Raw genomic sequence first — 20814 nt, 5'->3', positions numbered from 1 at the left:
GCAATTTAGGGGTAATTTGACTAGGGATTTTTTTGGGCGTTTTTTTTGGTCCAGGGATTTTTTTGGGCAATGTCGGAAGACTCAGGGATTTTTTTGGGTCCTGAGTTTGCCTCCATTCGATCATCCCCGTCACTTTGATCCCGGAGTACCCCCCCCTGGGCGGGAAGCGGGAGGAGAGAGGCCGGGAAGCGGGATTCTTAAGGTGGCGGGAACCGGGAGAAAACGAGTGAAATTTCGTAACATTTCATTATATTTCGCAATAGACATGAAACAAACAGGAGAGAAAAGCTACGGAAAGGGGCGGGAGGCGGGAGTAAAGGGTACGGGAAGTGGGAGTAAAAGGTACGGTAGGCGGGAGGTTCAGACCCCCCTGTCCCCTCCCCCTCCCCCCACAGTCATAGACTACGAGCAGTCCCTATTTTTTCGCAGAGTCCGTTGAGCTTGAAGCGAATTTTTTTTTCGAAGAGTTCGTCGAGCTTGAAGGGAAAAACTCTGCGAAAAAAAAGGGACTGCTCGTAGTCTACCCAGTCACAGTACATTTCCCAGTGAAATTTGCAAAACTGAAGTCAGAAACTGTATGTGGGTGGCAAGCAATAAGCAAGCAATATGGAACTAAGATCCAGAGAAGTTTTGACCCCAAAGACACGGTGGGCACAGAATGACTCAAAATCGCTCAAGTTCGCCATTCATTTTGTTCAGCGGTTACGCGCGGTATTGGCGCCTTATTTCAAAATGGCGGCTCTCTCTGTGGATGAAGTTGGTGAAATGGACGATATTCCAAAAGTTTTTTCCCGTGATAATAAGAGTAGCTAAAGCTCAAAATGGGTTTTCTGTCCCCATTTGTGTCCTTTGGTAAAACTCAAAAGGCAGAAACAATTTCTTTCACTACATTACGGCCAGTTTAGCAGCTTTTTTCTCTCCTTTCTGATGAAACAGAGCGTTTATATGTTGTCAACAAATACCTCAAGCGGACTTTGACAGGAAAAAAAATCGGGCAGTAGAGTATCCGTCCTGGCATCCGAAAAGAAGAACTGGAATTTTCTGTACAAATTAAGCAAAGGCAAACTATCCCCTTTTCACTTTGGAGAGTATGTACTTAAGCTTATGCTGTGGACAACATTTTTTTCATGAGTCGCAGTTGCCCCTTATCATCACGGTGTTCACCAAATTTTGTGTAAATAGCGGCATTTTGTTCGCACGGTTTTACTTTGTAGTGTTTTTCTGCAAACGAATAAATAATTACGAGTAAGAAGTGGATAGTTTAGCTGAGATGACAATTATTAAAGTTATGAAAATATCATACTGTTTTGACAACTGTGGGAGTCTCCCAAATGAAGGGGTCAAGAATGCTTGTCAGTTAAACAACATATATACCATAGTCAGAGAAATGAAAGCTCTGCCTTTAAATTCTAAAACGATGGCTAGAATAATTCTAACCATAGTTGTTATTGCAGTATCCCTAACAAATACCAAAATCTAAAAATATTTACACCCACCTTTAGGGGTTAACAACATCAGAATAAAGAATTTTTTTGTATCTTTTTAATGTTTTTAGGGGGCTTTTGAGAACCCTTAAGCCTTCAGAAGCGCTTCGTAACAGACATTGTGGGTGGGTATAACAAAAAAGTCATACCCCATTTCCCCATAATTATAAATAATCACTACAAGACAAGATAAAATTCAATTTATATTTGTTAACCATTTTTTCTTCAAGTGCTGAAACAGCTTTTAACCTTAAATATTATCTTTCACATACATCAATATGTTGTTGAGAAATATATATATAGCAAGCTCAAAATATCTGACCTGTGTTCACATTCACTGTATGTCATAAGAAATACTAAGCAATGGGCCACTTGGCTAGGACACAGACTTTACCTTTTTTACCATAAGAAATACTAAGCAAAAATTGAAGAATAGCCAAGATTTCAAAAAATCAAAAAAATAAATGGAGCCAAAAATGTCTGACCGGTCTTCAACAGAGTACCCATTCACTGTAGTTTGATGCTAATAAATTATGCTAAGTTAAAAAAATGGAAAGAGCTGTTGTGTTAATAAATATATTGATCGAGCTTAAATGACTGACCTGTGATCAACTGTATTAATACACAACCTCTGTATTCTAGAATGCTAAGTTGTTTAGCTGTTATAAAATAAATCAAAGTTAAAAAGACATAAAAAACAGCTATAATAAATTACAAATAGAGCTGTTGCATTTATATCTTAAGCAAATGACTGACATGTGTTCAACAGTAGACACTGCATTCAATGTATTCTGTTATTAATTAAATTCTGCTCAGTTAAAATATACAAAATATATATTCAATCAGCTTAAATTTTTTAAATAGAGCTGTTGCCTTAATAAATATGAAATCTACAGTACACACATCAACTGTATTCTATAATGCTAAGCTAAAAATATATTCAAAGTACATCAACGATTAAAAATAGAGTTGATGTCTTAATAATATCTTGAGCTAAGCTAAGATTAAAATAATACAACTGTCTTAGTAAATATCCTGAGCTAGGCTAAGATCCAAAAAGAACTTGTGTCTTAATAAATATCTTGAGCTTATTCAGCTAAGATTCAAATAGAGCTTCTGTCTAAACTAATATCTTGAGCTTATTAAGCTAAGATGCAAATAGAGCTGCTGTCTCGTTAACTATTTTGAGTTTATTAAGCTAAGATTCAACAGCCCCATTCCTGAGCCAAAAATATATGACCTAGCTTGTTCTATACCATACACATTCACTGTAATCTATTTTTGTGCTAAGTGATTACCGGTAACAGCTTATATTTTTAACACAGCTGTTGTCTAATAAACCAAACCAAAAATATCTGATATGTTGACAGCTTAAACATTCACTATGTTGCTGTTAAAAAATACTTGCTCGCTTGAAAGATAAGTGATGAGCCTCTTTATGGGTATTTCTGAAGAAATCAAAGATCTCAAGATTGAAGCGAAGAGCTGAAATTGACCAAAATTTGCTTGATCAAATTGAAAACTCTGATAAAAACCATCAAAGCTTGTAAACACTACAGAAAATATTTGCAATTTATTTTACGAGAAAAGCAAAGGGAAATATCATGGGCACCCATAGAGTAGCTCGTCAGTTAAATTATTTAAAAAAATATGCGGTTGCATGCTGTTTAAATAAAATAATAACAAGCTTCCAGTAGATGTGACCCTGGCTTGGTTCCCCAGTCAATTCCTAGATGCAGAAAAGTAAAAAAAAAGTAAGAATCAAAATGGCACATTTCTAATGTAGTGGGGTTAATCATATATCATCATATGCATATAGAAAAAAAAGTGTTAAGCAATCACAATGGTGTAATTATAGAAGGCTATTAAGAGCAAAACATAACCTTTAAAAACTGATTAGGTCATATCTAGCTAACATAGAAGTGGTGCAACAATATGACAATCTATTGTTATTGATTGCCAACAGAAATCTAAACAATCAGTCTATGTCTGTTATTGAAAATGATTTATGGAATTTTGATTATCACAACTGAATGTTCTTTTGGTCCCTTTTGATATAGTTAAGAGTATTAGTACTGACATAGTGAATATACGAAAGACATATATGTGAACTGTAGACAATGATGAAATAAATGATGTGATTCTCAGTGTGTGAGCAATTTAAGCAATTGCATTTTTTTAGCCTGCCGGAAAGAAATTTCAAGGCTACTACAGTACTATAACCTTTATTGATTATTCTTAAACAGTAGTTTACGGTATCGTGTGTGTACTGTTGTAATTGTGCTTATAAAAACAAAATTTCATAAACACAGCAAACAAGATATATTTTAAAACAAAATTCACTATAACATGGCTGTGCGAAGATACAAAATTTCTCTTTGAGTGCTGAAAAATATTTCAGCAGGGAAATAATTATAGGGAAGCGAACAAGTGGAATATTTTTCAACACTCAACTCAAAGAGAAATTTCATATCTCTAAGCAGCCAAATAATATTCTATTTATTATAACTTGGAAAGCGATTTATTATGTAACCATAGTAACGGTTATCTCCGCATGTTTTACGTGTGAAGATATCAATTTTTTGCGCGAAAGCTCACCTGGTATTTCACTGGTGTTTATATAGTAAATAGACATTAGATTGAGCTTACCTGATAAACAAAATCAAGTTAAATTGTAGTAAAGTACTGCCTTCGAACTTTGGATACTTCTCGTGTCATTTTCTCACTAGCAGAAACACCCAGAAAGCTGGAGGTAGGTAAACGCCAGGCCAGTTGGTCTCTAGAACAGTTGATATCTGTTCGAAGGTAATCGCAAAATTACACCGTTAAACACGAGTAACCCTGAAGGCGCACGCTTCTTTCTTAAAAAACTAAAAACATACGATCGAAATTTAACGTACTCTTAATGCTATGATGGCAAAATCAAAAGGTTTTAGCAGAAACTGACGGAAATGAATGGAGCCGAAAAAAGGCACTTTTCATTTCAGAAGCACTGGAACACGAAGCGGCTAAAATATCAAAGCCGTGATGTCTACAAAAACAGAGAAACCTACCTTTATTTGGTACCAAATTAAAGCTCTTTCCTTCTACTTCAAAGATGGCTTCCTTGCATTGAGCTTCCGACCTCATAGGGCCCTCTGGGAAGGGCTAAAAAACGTCATTTCCTGCTCCGCTAAATTCGTACCCAGTCTGCCGAAAATAGACCTCGTCCAATATGGCGATTAGTCACACGAATGGCGAGCGATTTTGAGTCATTCTGTGCCCACCGTGAGATTATTTGACTGTTCACACTTTATGATGCGAAGTTTCCACGAAGCTTAGTCCAAAATGCCCAAGAAGAATCTCAGGGTTTTAAATTTTGGTGGAGGCCCGAAAATCACCGATCTAATCAGCGACGTGCCTTATGCTGAGGAAATAATCTTTGCTGAGTACTGTGAAAGGAATCGAAAATCGTACCAGCTCGCACTCTATTCGGCACGCAGTAAAACACTTACTTTAAACTCTAATTTGTCTGATATCCGTGGGGTTTGGTGAGTAGGTTAGACTCGTGCCTGCTCGGTACTCGTCGGCAACATCGCGCAATTGGTGAGCGCGCTCAAGTCAAGTTTTGGAGGGAAAGTTTTTCTCTTTTTACAACCGCTAAACACCGCTAAATTTAAATGACGAACTTCTTTTTTATTGGTAAAACTTCTTTTCAATTCATCGCACAGGAACACTACTTTACTTCAACTGAAGTGACCGTGACATGGTGGCATATCAGGTCAGTGACTTGATATCGTAGGATATCAGGACAGTAGATTGCGCTTCTGATTGGCTACTAGCGAATTTGGGTACAGTAATGTGACATAGTGGCCCCCCTTATTATTGTTCAACTGAATTGAGCATGGTTCAATTTGACCTGTTACCATCTCTTCCCCCCCCAACCCCCCTCGGGCAACCCCCGGGACAAGCTCTTCCCTTCGGGCTCGTGGGTGGGGAATTGTTTGAAGCGGTCTTGTCCCAGGGGTAGGGGCAGGGAAAATTGAAAATAACTTTTCAATATTGTTGTTTTTATTTTGTACATAAAACAAGGATAGTGTGTCCCCCTGGGGGGGGGGGGGGGGGGGCATGGTAACAGGTCAAATTGAGCCATGCATTATTAAGGAAAAGAAAATGATACACTTATTGTTTGCCTTTCCTGATCCAAGCACAACAGGCAGCTCAGAAAATTTGCAATAAGTTTGTGTGAACCCTGCAGCCATATGGTAAGGTTTTATATATTGAGTAATTCCAAACTCTCCAAACATCTGTTGAGTGTTGGCACCTGAGATTTACACGGCGCCAGAGCAAGGGAACGTGGCGATGATTATACCAGGTGATACACCATTTATACACCTGGGCCCAGTTGTTCAAAGGATGAATAATTCTATTCACTGCATATATCGCTATCCATGCCAGTAGAAAACTGTCATACAAAATTCACTTCACTATCCACCAGGCTCCGGTTGTTCAAAGAGCGTATAAGTCCTATCCAGCGGATAAGTCGCTATCCAGTGGATAAAGTTATCCGCACTTTGAACAATCGGGCGCAGAGACATTGTGAGAGTAAAGTGTCTTAATTGCCCAAGAACACAACATAGTGACCTAGATCAGAGCTCAAGTTGGGACCCGTTCATTTGGAGTCCAGCACCCTAACTATAAGACCACCAAATGCCGCATATTAATACTTATTAGCTAACTGTACTGCGTACACATACCTCTTTGGTAATGCTTCGGCAACAATTGCTAGGCAAGTCAGCCATAGCATGGTTCATTTTTGGCAAGAGGCATGCAAGCCAAAAACCCTGATGATGGTGAGACCAATCGAAACTGATACACTGTATGCCACCAATGCATAACAAAAAGGTAATAATAAATTAAAGCCTAATATTAAGTAGTCTCCCTTACAGCTGTTTTTAGTGTCGTCAAGGAGCATTAGAGCGGTTTTCACTTGAGTGTCGAAAGTTAATTGCGTTTGCTTTGGTTTTGCATTGCTTCGCTTAGTGATTGGCTTAAAAATCTCGCGCCACTTTCTCAGCCAATCAGAACTAAAACCAAAACCAATTGTGACTCGCTCGCGCACGTTTTCCCGCGCTTCGTGCCGGCTTCATGTAGTTGCTTCGAATTTGATTGGTTCACTGGATTGTCTGTGTCCTTTGTGATTGGCCAGAGTATTACTTTGGTTTTGGTTTTACGACACTCAATTGAAAACTGCTCTATGTGACGACCCTAAAAACGGCTGTGAGGGAGACTAAATATTAAGGTACCATATTTATATTTATTACCATACCCAAATTTGGCAGTAAATCTGGCATATCATGTCGCTTGAATAATGATTTGTAGGAAATCAGATCAAAGACAAGGCTTCCACTGGCTTATTGTAAATTTTGGATGTGTGAATGGTAAATCGAAGAATTTCAACCTGCATTAGTAGAGATAAGACTATGAACGGAAATAGGTAATCAAGACTTGCCATTAAGGGATCAGTCACTACAGTGGAACCCCGATATAACGATAGTAACGGTATGCCAAGGGAGCAGTAAAATAATATCGTTATATCGAAGAATCGTTATATCGAAACTCCCGATATAACGATATGGCCGTAAAATAACCGAAAGTATCATTTTATCGGGGTAAACCTAACAAGTACTTTTTACTGCATATTAGAGGAGGATAAAGAGAATAATTTTGATAAGAAGGCTTAGAACACAGTATCATTTTTGTATATCATCGTACAAAGCTCGTTTTAGAAACGTTAGAGATGACTCGATTACCGTAATGTTAACGCATTAAATTCGATGTTTTGTAAATAAAAAATGTGACTGTGTACTGATAATATCGTTATATCGGGAGGATTTTACGTTCGGTCCACTAAACTCTCATCGTTTTATCGGGAATATCGTTATATCGAAGATCGCTATATCGGGGTTCCGTCCGAGCGTGGGGATGGCTGGTGCAAAAGGAAGATGGTCACTGATTTTTATGCAGGGAAAAAACAAGGGGCAGGTGGGGGGGGGGGGGGGGCACATAAATTTATGCAAACTTGAGACACAATAAAGGTTTAGTGGGGTGACCGTGTACCTGCCTACTTTTTCTGGGTCAATGTAATAACTCACAGTTTTCACTAGGCGTGAGAAATTAGTTTGTAAGCGTGAGTTGGCGTGAGATCGAAGATTTCAACTCGCAGGCGTGAGACTCAAGCCTAAGGCGTGGGAGTTGGCAGGTATATGAGTGGGTAAGAGCGAGAACGGTCAGCAAAAAATGTGCTTCAAAATAGGGGAGGGTAAAGATAACTTGATCATAGCCTTCCATTATTTGCACTAGCCCTCCCTCCCACCCAGCAAAATAATGACCGGTCCCTAATCTTCCAATATCATGAAAACTTCTTAATTATCATTCAATAGTTATAAATAATAAATGTGAACATTGTTCTTTTTACAAGAGCATTAGGATTTATTGTAACTGCATGTAGCATTACCACTGAAGCATGACATTTAATAGGATTTGAAACCTGATACCTAAAATTGCAAATGCTGGTACAAACATTCTATTACTGAAAGATGCTATAATTTAAAGAACCAGGATTTTAGTGCAGACAGTAGACCACACTTTCAATTAAGCAGTATTTGCGCATTACATAATACAAACTTTGCCTCTGTAGTTATGAGATAACCATTTAATTGTTATAGTTTCAATTAAGTAACTTTATTAAATGCATGCAATAGTTTATTATATTTTAATTGCGAATATTTAGTATTTTTAGCTAGTATAAGATGAACGGCGTCAACGGCCACCACATGCATGGACCCTGTTACATGCCTTTTAAACCATTAATTTATGAAAAAGGCAGCTGGACCCTGCTATTGTAAAAACAAAAGAAGTGACTTCTTATGGGGTACCCCCCGCAAAATGTTGAGAGATTGGATTGTAAAATAACACAATTCCTGGTTTTGTTTGTTAATTATTTGTTTGTTTTGTTGTTGATGTTTTTGTTTTATTCAACTTCTTTTATGTGAGGCAGGGGATGAGGGCAGAAATAAAGACTAATTTAGCAAGTACAGTGAAATTATCATTCTGTGGCCTCTGTCCTGGAAACAAGTTGAATCAGTGTCAACTAAAAGCGATATATAACTTTTTTCATGAAACATGTCCATCTACTAGCTTAGAGGGGTCAGCTTACTTCATGTTGTGGTTTCTTCAAATACCGTAAAATACCGGTTATAAGCCCCCCGGTTATAGGCCCATCTACCTGGAAACCAAAAAAAAAATACACCCGATTATAAGCCCCTCCGGATATAAGCCCCCCTCTAAAGGATGACAGTACTGAACAGGGCTAAATGTTGCTTTATTATGCGTTTTTAACGTAAAAACGTATTTCGATCAACGCTCCCGTGGCTCGTTTCGAAACGTTTTTTTTTTTTTCATTCCGCTTATAAGCCCTCCCGGATATAAGCCCCTCCGCTTATAAGCCCACCCAAAACCCCTTACGAAGTTGTATAAGCCCAGGGCTTATAACCGGAATTTTACGGTATAAATGTATCAGGAAACTTATATTATAATGAATAATGGGATATATACAAAGCCGCCCGGGTTCCTGCTCATAAAGGCATAATAGGACCTCTTTTTATTTAAATTTTTTAAAGCTCTTTCATGGTTCAAAATTTAAGTTATTTTAAAATTTAAGTTCTATTTTGACAAACGTTACAAAGGCCTGCAATGCGTACAGAGGCCTGCAAGGCGTGCAATAGGCCATGCGTATAATAACCTCATACACGTGACAATTCGAGTGAATAGTAAATTTCGGTTAATAGAAGAAAAGGAAGAAAACTCCGTCAAAGGTACAGATCATTATACTATAGATTCTGAAGAATTCAAGTCGTAATTCCAATCTGACAAGTGTAAGTTACACAGATACTATGAATGATCACCTAACCGCGGTGTCTACTATTCAATGTGAAATCAAAATAACTAGTTTAGCTGAGTACGGGATTGCCTCAAGTGTTTTCTGGGACTACAGTGAACACCCCACCCCTCAAAATTTGTAAATTTTCTGCGTTTTGTTTTGAAGATTTGACTTCAGTGAATCCGAATGATTCGCTAAAAAGTTCGGGTCGGGTGGGGATGCAGTTCGCCTTTTACCCCTTCACCGGCTTATTTCGGAGCAAAATTCGTTCAGACTTATTCATACCAGCTCCTAGCTAGAAACCGCTTGGGCTTGCGTTAAGATTTACAAAGGACTTGAAAATCGCAATATTAGTTTAGTCGCACTTCTACACAGCTGAATAATAACTATGGTAAATATAGTCCTTTCAAAGAATTATAAGCAACTGCTGATATGAGTTCACAAACCATACCCTTTTTCAGACCAAAATGGTCAAAATCTATAACCTATTTCAGACCACAACAGCCTGAATTTCAGATATCCCCTGAAATCGAGGCTAGGATCACAACAGCTCAAAGATCATACCTTTAGCGTACACATGCACATGCACATATATAGCTTATACACACATGCACACATATAGCTTATATAAGGGAGTGACCCCCCCCCCCCCCCCCCAACTCCCCTGAGCATTAGCTACAGTTGATCATGGAGCGGCCACCTGCATCCATCTTCCTGGCCTTGATGTTGCTATTGCAGTGGATGACGTGGGTCTTGTTTCTCGAGTTCCAAGCTCCGGCATTAAATTTTCAGCTGGACTTGGAAGCGTGTTCAAGGGTGCCACTCTACGCCTGGTAGACAACTTGAAAAACTCGCTGCGATATCGGTTATTGAGTCCCACCAGAAGACACGGGTTTATTGCGGGGTTGGTGTGACCAATCAGATTCATCGAGACCATGGCGGTAAGGGAAAGGCGGGCTTGAACTTCCGGAAAGTAATTTATCATAAGGTGCTGTGCATGGGTTGGAAGCCAACACAATGCAAACACGATGACGACGGTGATGAGCATTCTGACAACTTGACGTTTGTGGAGCATGCTATTTTGCTGCGCGTGCGCCGTCACACGGCCAGGCACGCGTCGCCTCCAGAGCTTGCGGCAGATGATAGTGTAAAGGACGGCCATGACAAGCAGAGGAACTGCATACATAGCCACGAATGTGGCGTTATAAAATGTCCGTTGTGCTATTAGAGGATCTCCCAATATAGACCAGTCACGATCACAGTGTGTTTCTCCATTCTTTTCTTTAGTGACTGCTGCTATACCTACAGGAATCATTAGAAGCACGGAGCTCAACCAAATCATCACCGTAATGATCCAAACTTTGCGGAAAATCTTGATTATCTTGTACGGGAAAATAATAGCAAAGAATCTCTCAAACGCTATGAAGATCAGAGTCGTCGTAGAACCGGCAATTGGTAAATGGGACATGAAGAATAAGGCATGGCAGGAGAATTCCCCAAAGGCGCCTCCAATCCATAGCCCCCTCACGTAGAGTCGAATAAGGACAAACGGGTACATAAACACAGCAAAAAGAAGGTCCGCTATCGCCATGTTTACTAGCAGAAGGTTTGTAGGGCTCTTCATGCCAGGTCGTTTAAGCACTACATAAATAACCAAAACATTTCCGAGGATTGCTGCAAGAAACAGCACTCCGTAGATAACTGTAATTGCAATTTTTCCGTCTTCTTCCATTACGGGGGTGTTTGCAGTGTTCTTTTATCTTGGCTGGGGTTTCTCTATGACAAGAAAAAAAGGAACAAAAACGCCATTTAGAATAACAATTCAATTTTACGATGGTGATCTAAGGCCTGGCTCTTATATAATCGCCCCGATCGTTTCAATCACCTCTGTCGCTTCAAAAAGTTTTCTTGCGATGGGGGCGATTATACGAGAACAGTACACAGACGATCGCTAACGTCTGCGGCGTTTGGGGCGACCACGATCGCTTGGATCGCCCGTGTTCTTATCCTTCAACCTTTTCTTCCCCTTCTTCGCCGTAAAACTGCAAAACTGAGAAGATAGGAGGCCACAAGTTTTTTCTTTCATTGAAGGTTGTCATTGCGCTGGATCTAGGGCTAAAATTAATGTTTTTCGTAAATCTTCGCTCTTACCAGGCCATCAAGACGATCATATAGAACCCAGCTGATCGTCTCATTAGTTGCAAACGATCGATGCGCTAGAAAAAATCGGGGCGGTCATATGAGAACCAGAGAACCAATTGAAGGAATCTAGAATTTCTACTTTACCTCAAATTAACATACGAAATTCAGTAACACTAAAACGAAAGTTTGAGCACTCTATCATAACTGCATGCTTTACGGCTGTTTTATCTAACTCATTTCCATTGTACCAACCTCGGTCGTGCCATCAATTGTCTTATAATATCTCAACAAACCCTTTTTCATTTCTGCGTTTAGCTTTTTTTTCTTTGCTAATGATAAATTCTATTGCGCAATCACTATTAAAACGAACTGTAACTATATCACTAATTTATCTTTATATTTATTTGTACCGCCGGTCATTGTATTTTTGTATTAATCTGTATTTTTTCGTTTGTTTTCTATCAATGAAGTAGAAGTATTCTATAAAAAGGTGAAGATCAGCGATATGATAAAACCCGGTTTGTAGCCCACAGTTTTGTCATATTTATATTTTGCCCAAACAGCTGCAAACAGCCAGCAACTCGAATGAAAGCAAGGAAATGGAATCCTTTGATGACAACCACATGTTCGTTTTATCTGAGTTCGTAGGTTAAAATTATTATCAGATAAAACGAAGCTAATTTTAAGAATTGAGTGAATTTCTTTAACCGGGATTTTGCTTGCACTTCTGTCCTTTGTAGTAAATTATATTTGAGACAAATTTGGGAAGTGTCACTGCTAAGTGTACTGACAACGCTAAATGTAATTCTAAACGAAAACGTAATAAAAAATTATAACGCTTAATGCAATACTCACCGCGAATGTAATAAAAAAAATAAAATGCTTATTGTGAATCAAACTGCAGATGCCACAGATATTAACACTAGAAGTAACAACTTACCCTAATGTAAAGCAATACAATTTGTCGCTTAATGCTGTGCCCGACCAAACCACAAGTAGTCTAGCCTCTTTCTTTTCCGGAAATTTTCTATCATGGATTTGCATAACCGACGAAATCCCACTCAAGTCTGTCAAAGCTTAATGGAAGACATCAGTTCTTCCGGACTTAATACGAGGGTTTTTTCCCACATCACCAAAGGTACATGTTTCAGTACAAAAAAAAAAAGAAAAAAAGAAAAAAAGCAAACAAAATAAAAAACAAAACAAAACTCGAAGAAGGAATTGTAAGAGATTAAACTCAGCACTAGATGTTTGGAAGTAAATACACTACATGTATGTCTCCAATGAATTAGAAACTGCTAATTTATATTCGAAAGCGCTTAAGTGAATAATATAGTAATTGTAAGTAATGGAAATAGTATTTTGATTAGATACGGTATGTCCAAGTGATGAAAGGCAACTGTGTAGTTTCAATTTTTTATTTATTTGAGTAAGCATATTTAATCAGTTCCTTTATCTTTAGCAAGCAAATATTCCCTTTAAGCTCGCTTTATTTGTTCGTGTGCTCGCCGTAGTCACTCTTTATACATTTTTGTGTCAAACATATTTACATACCATCACTAAACATTCTGAACTTGAAGGGGCTCTGTCATGGACGACGAATCATGAAAAACATTGAGCCAATTGCTTCAAGTTTGTCCTTCGTTTTCTGTCTTTCGTATTCCTAACACGTGTTAATTATAACCCCACCCCTCTCCCCTTTCTTCTTCCCTCCCTTTCCTTCCATTGCTAATTATCTTGCTAATAAACTTTCAATGTCCATCTTGTTGTTTATTTCCGTTTTATTTTATTTTATTAAAGTTTGCACTACCTTGTCATTGATTTAGCTGAACCGCAGTTTGTTGTTTTCTCAACGTAACCCCTTAATTATTTTGTTTTTCTTCATTTATTTATTTTTCTTTGCAACACCTTGTGGTTGACGTGGCTGCATTACAGTTTGCTGGTCCCTTAGACTAGTGCACAATCGTACGCCTATCAAGTTAACTCTAGTTTTGGTTTGTTTACTCATTTTTCTTTTTGCCCTTACGACACTTCCAGAACGCACACCTCACCCACCATAACTTTACCCACTTTAAGTTGAGTGGACATTTGGGAACCCTTTAAATATGTGATCCTATACTAAAACACCTGAAATGCCAAAAAGGTTGCTAGATAAATCTTATGCTTTACATTTGTTTTTAAAACAATCGTATACGGCTGTCCTAATCTTTCTCAGGGGTAACCATCCTTCCCTGTTACGTATTTATCTTAGAAAATTGCTATTTAGAAGTTTCTGAAAGAACTTAAAATTTGCATCAGAAAAGTGACTTTAAACATGGAGATATTCGATTCTTTAAGTATATTTTGCATAACGTACACGTGACGAAAGGTTGACAATATTTATTGACAGTGCTCGAGTAAGTTTTATTGTTTATTGAGCAGCATTTTTCTGTGGTGGTGACGTGTAAGTAGACTGACGTCACATATTTTTATAGTGACGTCATATTTAGAATAAACTGGGCCATCTTTCATCCGTACTACTCAAGTACGCTTTTTTCGTGCTTAGAAACCTCCGGCGTGCGTCCGTAACGCAATAGTGCACGCTGTGGCGTTTGCTATTATTAACGGATGAAAGTCTCACAGTACACAAGAAAAAAAACAACGAAATCCATTCTTCTACGATCAAGCCGTTTCTTACAGACCGCCCTTACAGATATCGTATAAGTCTCTTAATACTTTATTAGCCGATGAAAAAAGAACGCGCAGTATTTGAAACTAATACAGTCGAGCCTTCCTGTCATAGGCGATCGTCTTTTGTAAATAAGCACCACCGTTGGTAAACGACCACTTTTCCAAAAGGCCAAATACTACAGTCGGAACCTCTTGTAACGCGGTGACTATTACCCTTAGGCGACCGAAACCACTTTTATAGCCCGCGAGCAAACTCTCGAAAACCTGCTCCCAGGCTAACACTGTTAGGGCTGATGATGTGAAATTTCTGTTGTTCTTACCTACGGTAAGCAACCACATGATCCAACTTCTCCTTCAAGGAACCGTATATATAACGAGACGGGAGATTCGACTGTAAACTAAACGAGATGCTAAGTTGTGACACAATCCAAAATACATCCGAATGAAAGTAAAATTCAACAAAAGTCTGGTTCTTAATAACCGTCAGCTTTCAAGTACCCTAGAGTTTGAAGTTTTATCGTAAAATCTACCCTCTTTCTATGATATCATGTTCCATATTTATCGAAACACAAAGAACACTTTGCTTCACTTAAGGTGGATGTAATCTTTTTACTTTCATGAAGCCACTCATCAGTGTAAAATTAAAATAAAAGAAATCCAACTTTTCTATCATTTTATGAAACTTGAAAGCAAACAAAACCACATGAAAGTAGTGGTCAATTTGCCACACGTGCTAAAGAGTTGTTAAAGTTACGTATGAACGTACCATCTTGTACAGTAGAATGACTACATCATTCAAAAGTATTGCTCAATAGCTGAATTTGATTAATATTCATATAAATGAGCAACCACCAATAGGTTTTCCTTTAATAAACACAGACTTAAACGACAGTATAGTTTGAACCACCCCGTACAGCACAGTTAACAACTAAGCCCATGAAAGTACTTCTCAAAGACACTTTTAATGTAGAGTTAGAACCAATGTAAAAGTTAGAACATTAACCTCATTATAATCTTGAGAAAACGTGGTATCTATCTCGATAAGGTTTTTTGTTATAATTTCAAAATAGGATATAATTTCCCTGTTTAACTCTACAGTGTTCTTATTGGAAATGTGGAGATTTCACGTGAGCAATCTCACTGTTAAAAATATAAAATAAAATATAAAAAAGACACAGAACCCATGCTGGGAATATCGAAACTGGTAAAATATTTAAAATACTCTATCGGTCTTTTCGATGGTTAAATGTGGCGACACAAAATTTAGAACACGGCGCGCTGCAAAGTTTTTTGATCGGTAGTCATTTGCGTTCACTGGAAGCGCGACACTATTCTGACATTAAATATTTGATTTTATAGCGTGTCACCTTTCCCCGATGAAAAAATTAAAGTATAATGAAATTCACACGTTGGCTTTCGTTACTGACCCGTCTTATGCGTTTCTAGATAATTTATTTAAGGTGCAATAACCCTATATAAAAGGTAAAATGCCCCTTACCTTTTTTGGAATATATCTCTTCCTAGCCAGGGACGTCAAATAAAGTGACTATTTGTCGGGAACAGTTCAATTTTGTAATATGTTTTTCCTTCGGCATAAAAACTCCAACCGTGCTGAAATTAAAGCATGTTCGCGTCAAGCGATTATTAAGCACGGCTGGTAAAAAGGAAAAGCTTTTAATGAAATATGGCACTTTGAATTAAAAAAAATATATATTTCATTTAAAGCCAATGCGACAAATGGAACTAAAAGCAGGTTAAATTACTATTTCCCAGCTGGTTATAAGGTTTTATGACTTAATTACAACCTTTTAAGGCAATGGGTATTCAATTTGCTAAATGTAAATATAAGTGTTAAGTGTTGTTTGTTGCTCTAGGCTTTTCAGGAAAATGGTGCTGTTGTTGAAATCGTGTATAAACTCTTGCTTTTGTTTTCAGGGAATCTTACAAACCTTCTCGACCAGTTATTTTTTCTCAAGTACAATGTTGAAATAAAGTTTTTGGTGGTTATCATTTCTGTCCCACATGTTTTTGCTATGGCACCCATTTTCTTTAAGGGTTATTTACGATCGATAAAAAAACAGACGGTCTATCATTATGCATAAAGGTCATTTGCGCGTTAATAAATTGATATGCGTCGGCTCATTTTAGTTCGCTCCGAATTAAGGAATTTTTAATCGTGGAGTTTTTAATTATAAATTAGAAGAAAAAGAAGAGGAAGAAGAAGAAGAAGAAGGAGAAGAAGAAGAAGAAGAAGAAGAAGAAGAACGATGAGGAGAAGACTGACATAGCATATCGACTTTGTTTAACGAGGGTAACATATAACAGTCTTACAAATGGCAACTTAGTGTCCCTTAAATTTGCGATGGAATTAAAATTTAGAAATGTATGCGTTGTTATCTCTTAGGGGTAAGATAAAATAAGTACACTTAAACCAGGTCCCCAGAAATGGTTTTTGGTATTTTTCGACGTGCCTCTCTGTCAATTTCATATGGAAGTCACAGGGGATTGTTTTCTTCATTTCTCAAGTGGTCTCATTGCCTGGGTGCTTATTGACAGTAGAATACAAGGCATCGGCTTTTTTATGCTGAAGTGTGATAAGTATTTGATGGAAACGCATGCTTTTTTGCATTTATATAAAACATGATGAGAGCTTTTTGGCCAATCAGAGCTAACGCACAATAGAAACTGTATTATTTATAAGTTAATTAAGACCAGAACTCGAAAACAGAAGTTATAGCTTGCATTCTAGTCGAAAAAAAATCGTAGGGAAAATGAAGAAAAACCACTTCGTACATCGCAACTTTGAAAAAGAAAAAACACAAACACACAAATTTCACTATCTTAAAAAAAATATATATCCTTAGTTTTTTCAGTTCATTTACCATAATCGATCCTCAATCTCCTTGAATGTTATGCATCCTATATCTTTGTCGGCTATTAACAAACCTTTTTTCAAACTTTCCAAAAGATTTTCCACACAAATTGAAGGTTATTTCAAAATGTCGTTGCACTGAGTGCCTGTCGGTGCAATGTATTAATTGCTGAACTTTGAAATATCACCAATCTTAAGCTAATGTGACCTATCTAGCAGGTTACAGGAGGCAATTGTTTTATTATTCCATAATGCAGTAAAAATATGCAAATATTAAAAAAGTTGACAAAATACATATTTTAAAATAATACAGTTAATTTATGACACCATCTTGTTCGGTGGCCAAGGCTTCGAAAATTACAAAAAATGGAATCGCTCTTTGTACTTCTAGACACCCATTTTTTTGTCAAATTTTGACAACAAAGATGTTTTCACGGGCGCTTGCAATGTGATTATTTTCTCCAAATATATTATATTGCCAACCACGCTACGTACGATTGCTGAAAAATACTAACCGCAACGAATCAGGGCAAAATCTGTTGTCAAAATCTTTTTAAACTGCTACAGAACGAAGTAAATTCATCTTTCGTAGATTCCCAGTTATGTGTAATTGTGCTGCTTTGATTAGGTGTGAACAATTATAGAACTTTCCTGTTTACGTTTAAACTTGTACTTTTTAAAGGAATAACTTATAATCATTGTTAAATAAATAGGGTTTTCCTTATTTGTCAGAAATTAATGAAACCTAAATAATATGTTCCCTAATTTCTCAGACGTTGATGCACCAAGTTTTGTCTTATTCTTCTACCTACAAATGGATTTCTTAAACAATCAATGACTTCTAAGACCATCATCTACTGATAAACACATTTAATAGACCGCCATGGCAGCCGTTTGGCTATAAATTTGAAATCTAAAAACATATCCGTAAAAGGTGCATTCGTTCTTTCTTATAAGGAAGCAAGATGACTAACAAACCACGGTACATGTCATACAAACGCTTTAGGTAAGGGTCGTAAAATTTATGTTTGTTATTTAATGGATTTCTTTTATTGCAGGCCATCTGCTCCCAGAAATGGGAACCTAATAGGACATTTAATTTTCTGCATATTAAAATTTGAATTTGGCTCCAGGGCTAAGAGGAAAAAAAAAATATTTAGTCATTTCTCATTTTTGATGAGATTTCTTTCTTCGTATTTCCCTAAGCCTCTGAGCAAATTTAAGTAAGAAGTTTTTAAGGTATCAAAATACTATTTTCCATAAAAAGGTTCGCTCGTATCTCTTGGCAAATCAGGATATATAAGTTATTTAATTTCTGATGAAAAATGAAATCACTGATGAATATTTTATAAAAAGACCTGGGGGTTTTAAGGAGGTTCGATGTAGTTTTTTTTAGCCAAAGGGTGGTTGTTTTGAAAATTAAAATTATTGAGGAAGCCAATGTTCGTTTTTTGCCAAAATACACCATAATGATCAAATATGACCAAATTTTAATTTTTTACCCGTCACTTTGTCACAAAGGTTACCATAGCAACGATTGAAGTTTTCTTTTGTTCTCAAACAAGCTTGATTTTCTCGAAATCTAGATTGACTCTTGGTATTCATTTTTTTATATGTTCAAGTATAGTAGATTGAATACCTGTACACAAGATTTTAGGAAAATTGGTAAGAGCGTTTTAGAGTAAATCAAGAATGAAGTTTTTGGTATTTTCTTATAATTTCCTACAATCGGCAGTCGATATATTTTAACAAATTAAAGCAAAAAGTCTTTCGCTTTTAGTTATTGGTCTTTTGTGGTGTAAGTATTTATATTTCAGTGAAAGTAACTGTGCTCAAATAATACGAAACAATTTTAAAGCGCCTATTTTATATTAAAATGGTGTTTTCTGAAAATTTCATTCTTGATTTACTTGAAAACGCTCTTACAGATTTTTCTAAAATTTCGTCAACAGTAAGTCAATCTACTAAACTTTAACATATCAAAAAATAAACACCAAGAGTCAATCTAGATTTTGGAGAAAATCAAGCTTGTTTGAGAACAAAAGAAAACGTCAATCGTTGCTATGGTAACCTTTGTGACAAAGTGACGGGTAAAAAAAATAAAATTTGGTCATATTTGATCATTATGGTGTATTTTGGCAAAAATCGAATACTGGTTTCCTAGATAATTTTAATTTTCAAAACAACCATCCTTTGGCTAAAAAAACTACATCGAGCCTCCTTAGAACTGGTTTATTTCCATTTTGTTGCTGCAATTTCACAGCGCTCGTGTTTACTTGTTGGGTTTATGGAACAACTAGACTGAGCTTTGCAAAAGTAAAACGCCAATTTTGAAAAACTGGGGGATGTCACTTGGAGATTTCATAGGTCATAGTTTATACCCCAGTGTTGACCGCACTACTTGGCATGTTTAGACCAATCGCGCAGGGCAAAATATTCGGTGGATTGTAACTATGAATATTTTGATTCATCCATGCACTTCATGTCACTCGTACTCCGTCTTCATCATTTCTAGTGTTGACCTCGTCACGTGACAATTTAGACTAATTGCGCGGGGCAAATTATTCGGTGCATTGTAACTATGAATATTTGGATTCATTCATGCAGTTCATGTCACACACAATCTGTCTTAACTTACTCAGTCTATTTTAATTCAGTTTATTGTTACTTCTTTTACGGTCAAATCATAAAAGCATGAAAGCCTAAAATTATTTCTGGGATGTTAATTGTTTTGCAACCAATGAGATGCGAGACGTAACCGCAACAAACCGCAAGAGTAATTGAATGGAAAATTAAATTGAAAATTAAGACATGGCTAGACAGCGCGTCTGAGAGCAGAATGTAACGTTTTAAATTTTTCAGAAAAATATCATTCATAGTTTTTTGTTGCTTATGCATAACCTATGAAATAGAAAAAGAATGGCAATTTCAGTATTTGTTAAAGGTAGAATTAAGGATTTATCGTGGAAAAAAGCCAACTCGTTGTTTCGTGACTGATCCAAACCTTTCAGCTAATTACTCTTGCAGTTTGTCGCGGTTACGTCTCGCATCTGATTGGTCGCTAATAAACATTCCAGAAATGATTTTAGGTGTGCATGCTTTTATGGTTTTGACTGTAATGATTTTTCTTCTTTAGGGCCTGTTTACAAAGAGGCGGGTAACCCTAGCACATAGGGTTACCCTAGCACCTAGGGTTACCCTAGCGCTCCCACATTTCTTCTTTTTTTCATCGACGTGTTTACAAGGCGCTAGGGTTACCCTAGCAGCTAGGGTAACCCTAGCTGAGTGCTAGGGTTACCCTAGCTGCTAGGGTAACCCTAGCGCCTTGTAAACGCTCTGCTAGGGATAACTCGCCTACCCCGGGACAACTTTATTTTGGCTCCAAAAAGCTAAATATGTTTAAAAATACCGACAAAAACAGCGAATTGTGACCAAGAAACATCGTGTTCATTCACAATTTGTCGTATTTTTGCACTGGAACGGAATTATTTTCGAATAACAGTTTCTAACGACAAAATTTTACAAGGTTAACTGAAGCGTAACCGGTGTAAGTTGACCCGGGTAAGTAGGGTTACCCTACCTGCGAATTTTGCTTGTAAACCCGGGCTATCTTCTATCCCTCTTGCTAGGGTAACCCTAGCACCTAGGGTTACCCTACCTGCTTGTAAACAGGCCCTTAGACAAAATATAACTTTTAGGCCTTATTTAATTTTAAAGCAATTTGA

At 37.3% G+C, this 20814-nt stretch overlaps 1 protein-coding gene and 1 long non-coding RNA gene across 2 annotated transcripts; both read right to left on the bottom strand.

The window, feature by feature from the left end:
• Nucleotides 1-1669: 1669 nt before the first annotated feature.
• Nucleotides 1670-4696, bottom strand: LOC144629262 (uncharacterized). The gene is made up of 3 exons (XR_013566330.1): nt 4538-4696; nt 4134-4279; nt 1670-3213 (listed from the first exon to the last, which is right to left on the bottom strand). It is a non-coding gene; the product is annotated as an uncharacterized LOC144629262 (long non-coding RNA).
• A 5394-nt stretch (nt 4697-10090) lies between these two features.
• LOC144628444 (QRFP-like peptide receptor) lies at nt 10091-15838 on the bottom strand. Its single transcript, XM_078486533.1, has 2 exons — nt 15716-15838; nt 10091-11181 (listed from the first exon to the last, which is right to left on the bottom strand). Exon 2 carries the CDS (start codon nt 11135-11137, stop codon nt 10091-10093), a length of 1047 nt encoding a protein of 348 aa, XP_078342659.1. The 5' UTR covers nt 11138-11181; nt 15716-15838.
• Between the last annotated feature and the right edge of the window lie 4976 nt (nt 15839-20814).

This window comes from Oculina patagonica, chromosome 10, assembly GCF_052425735.1.
Source record: "Oculina patagonica isolate OP01 chromosome 10, crgOcupat, whole genome shotgun sequence".
NCBI lineage: Eukaryota > Metazoa > Cnidaria > Anthozoa > Scleractinia > Oculinidae > Oculina > Oculina patagonica.
This window is presented reverse-complemented; position numbering and strand designations above follow the sequence as displayed.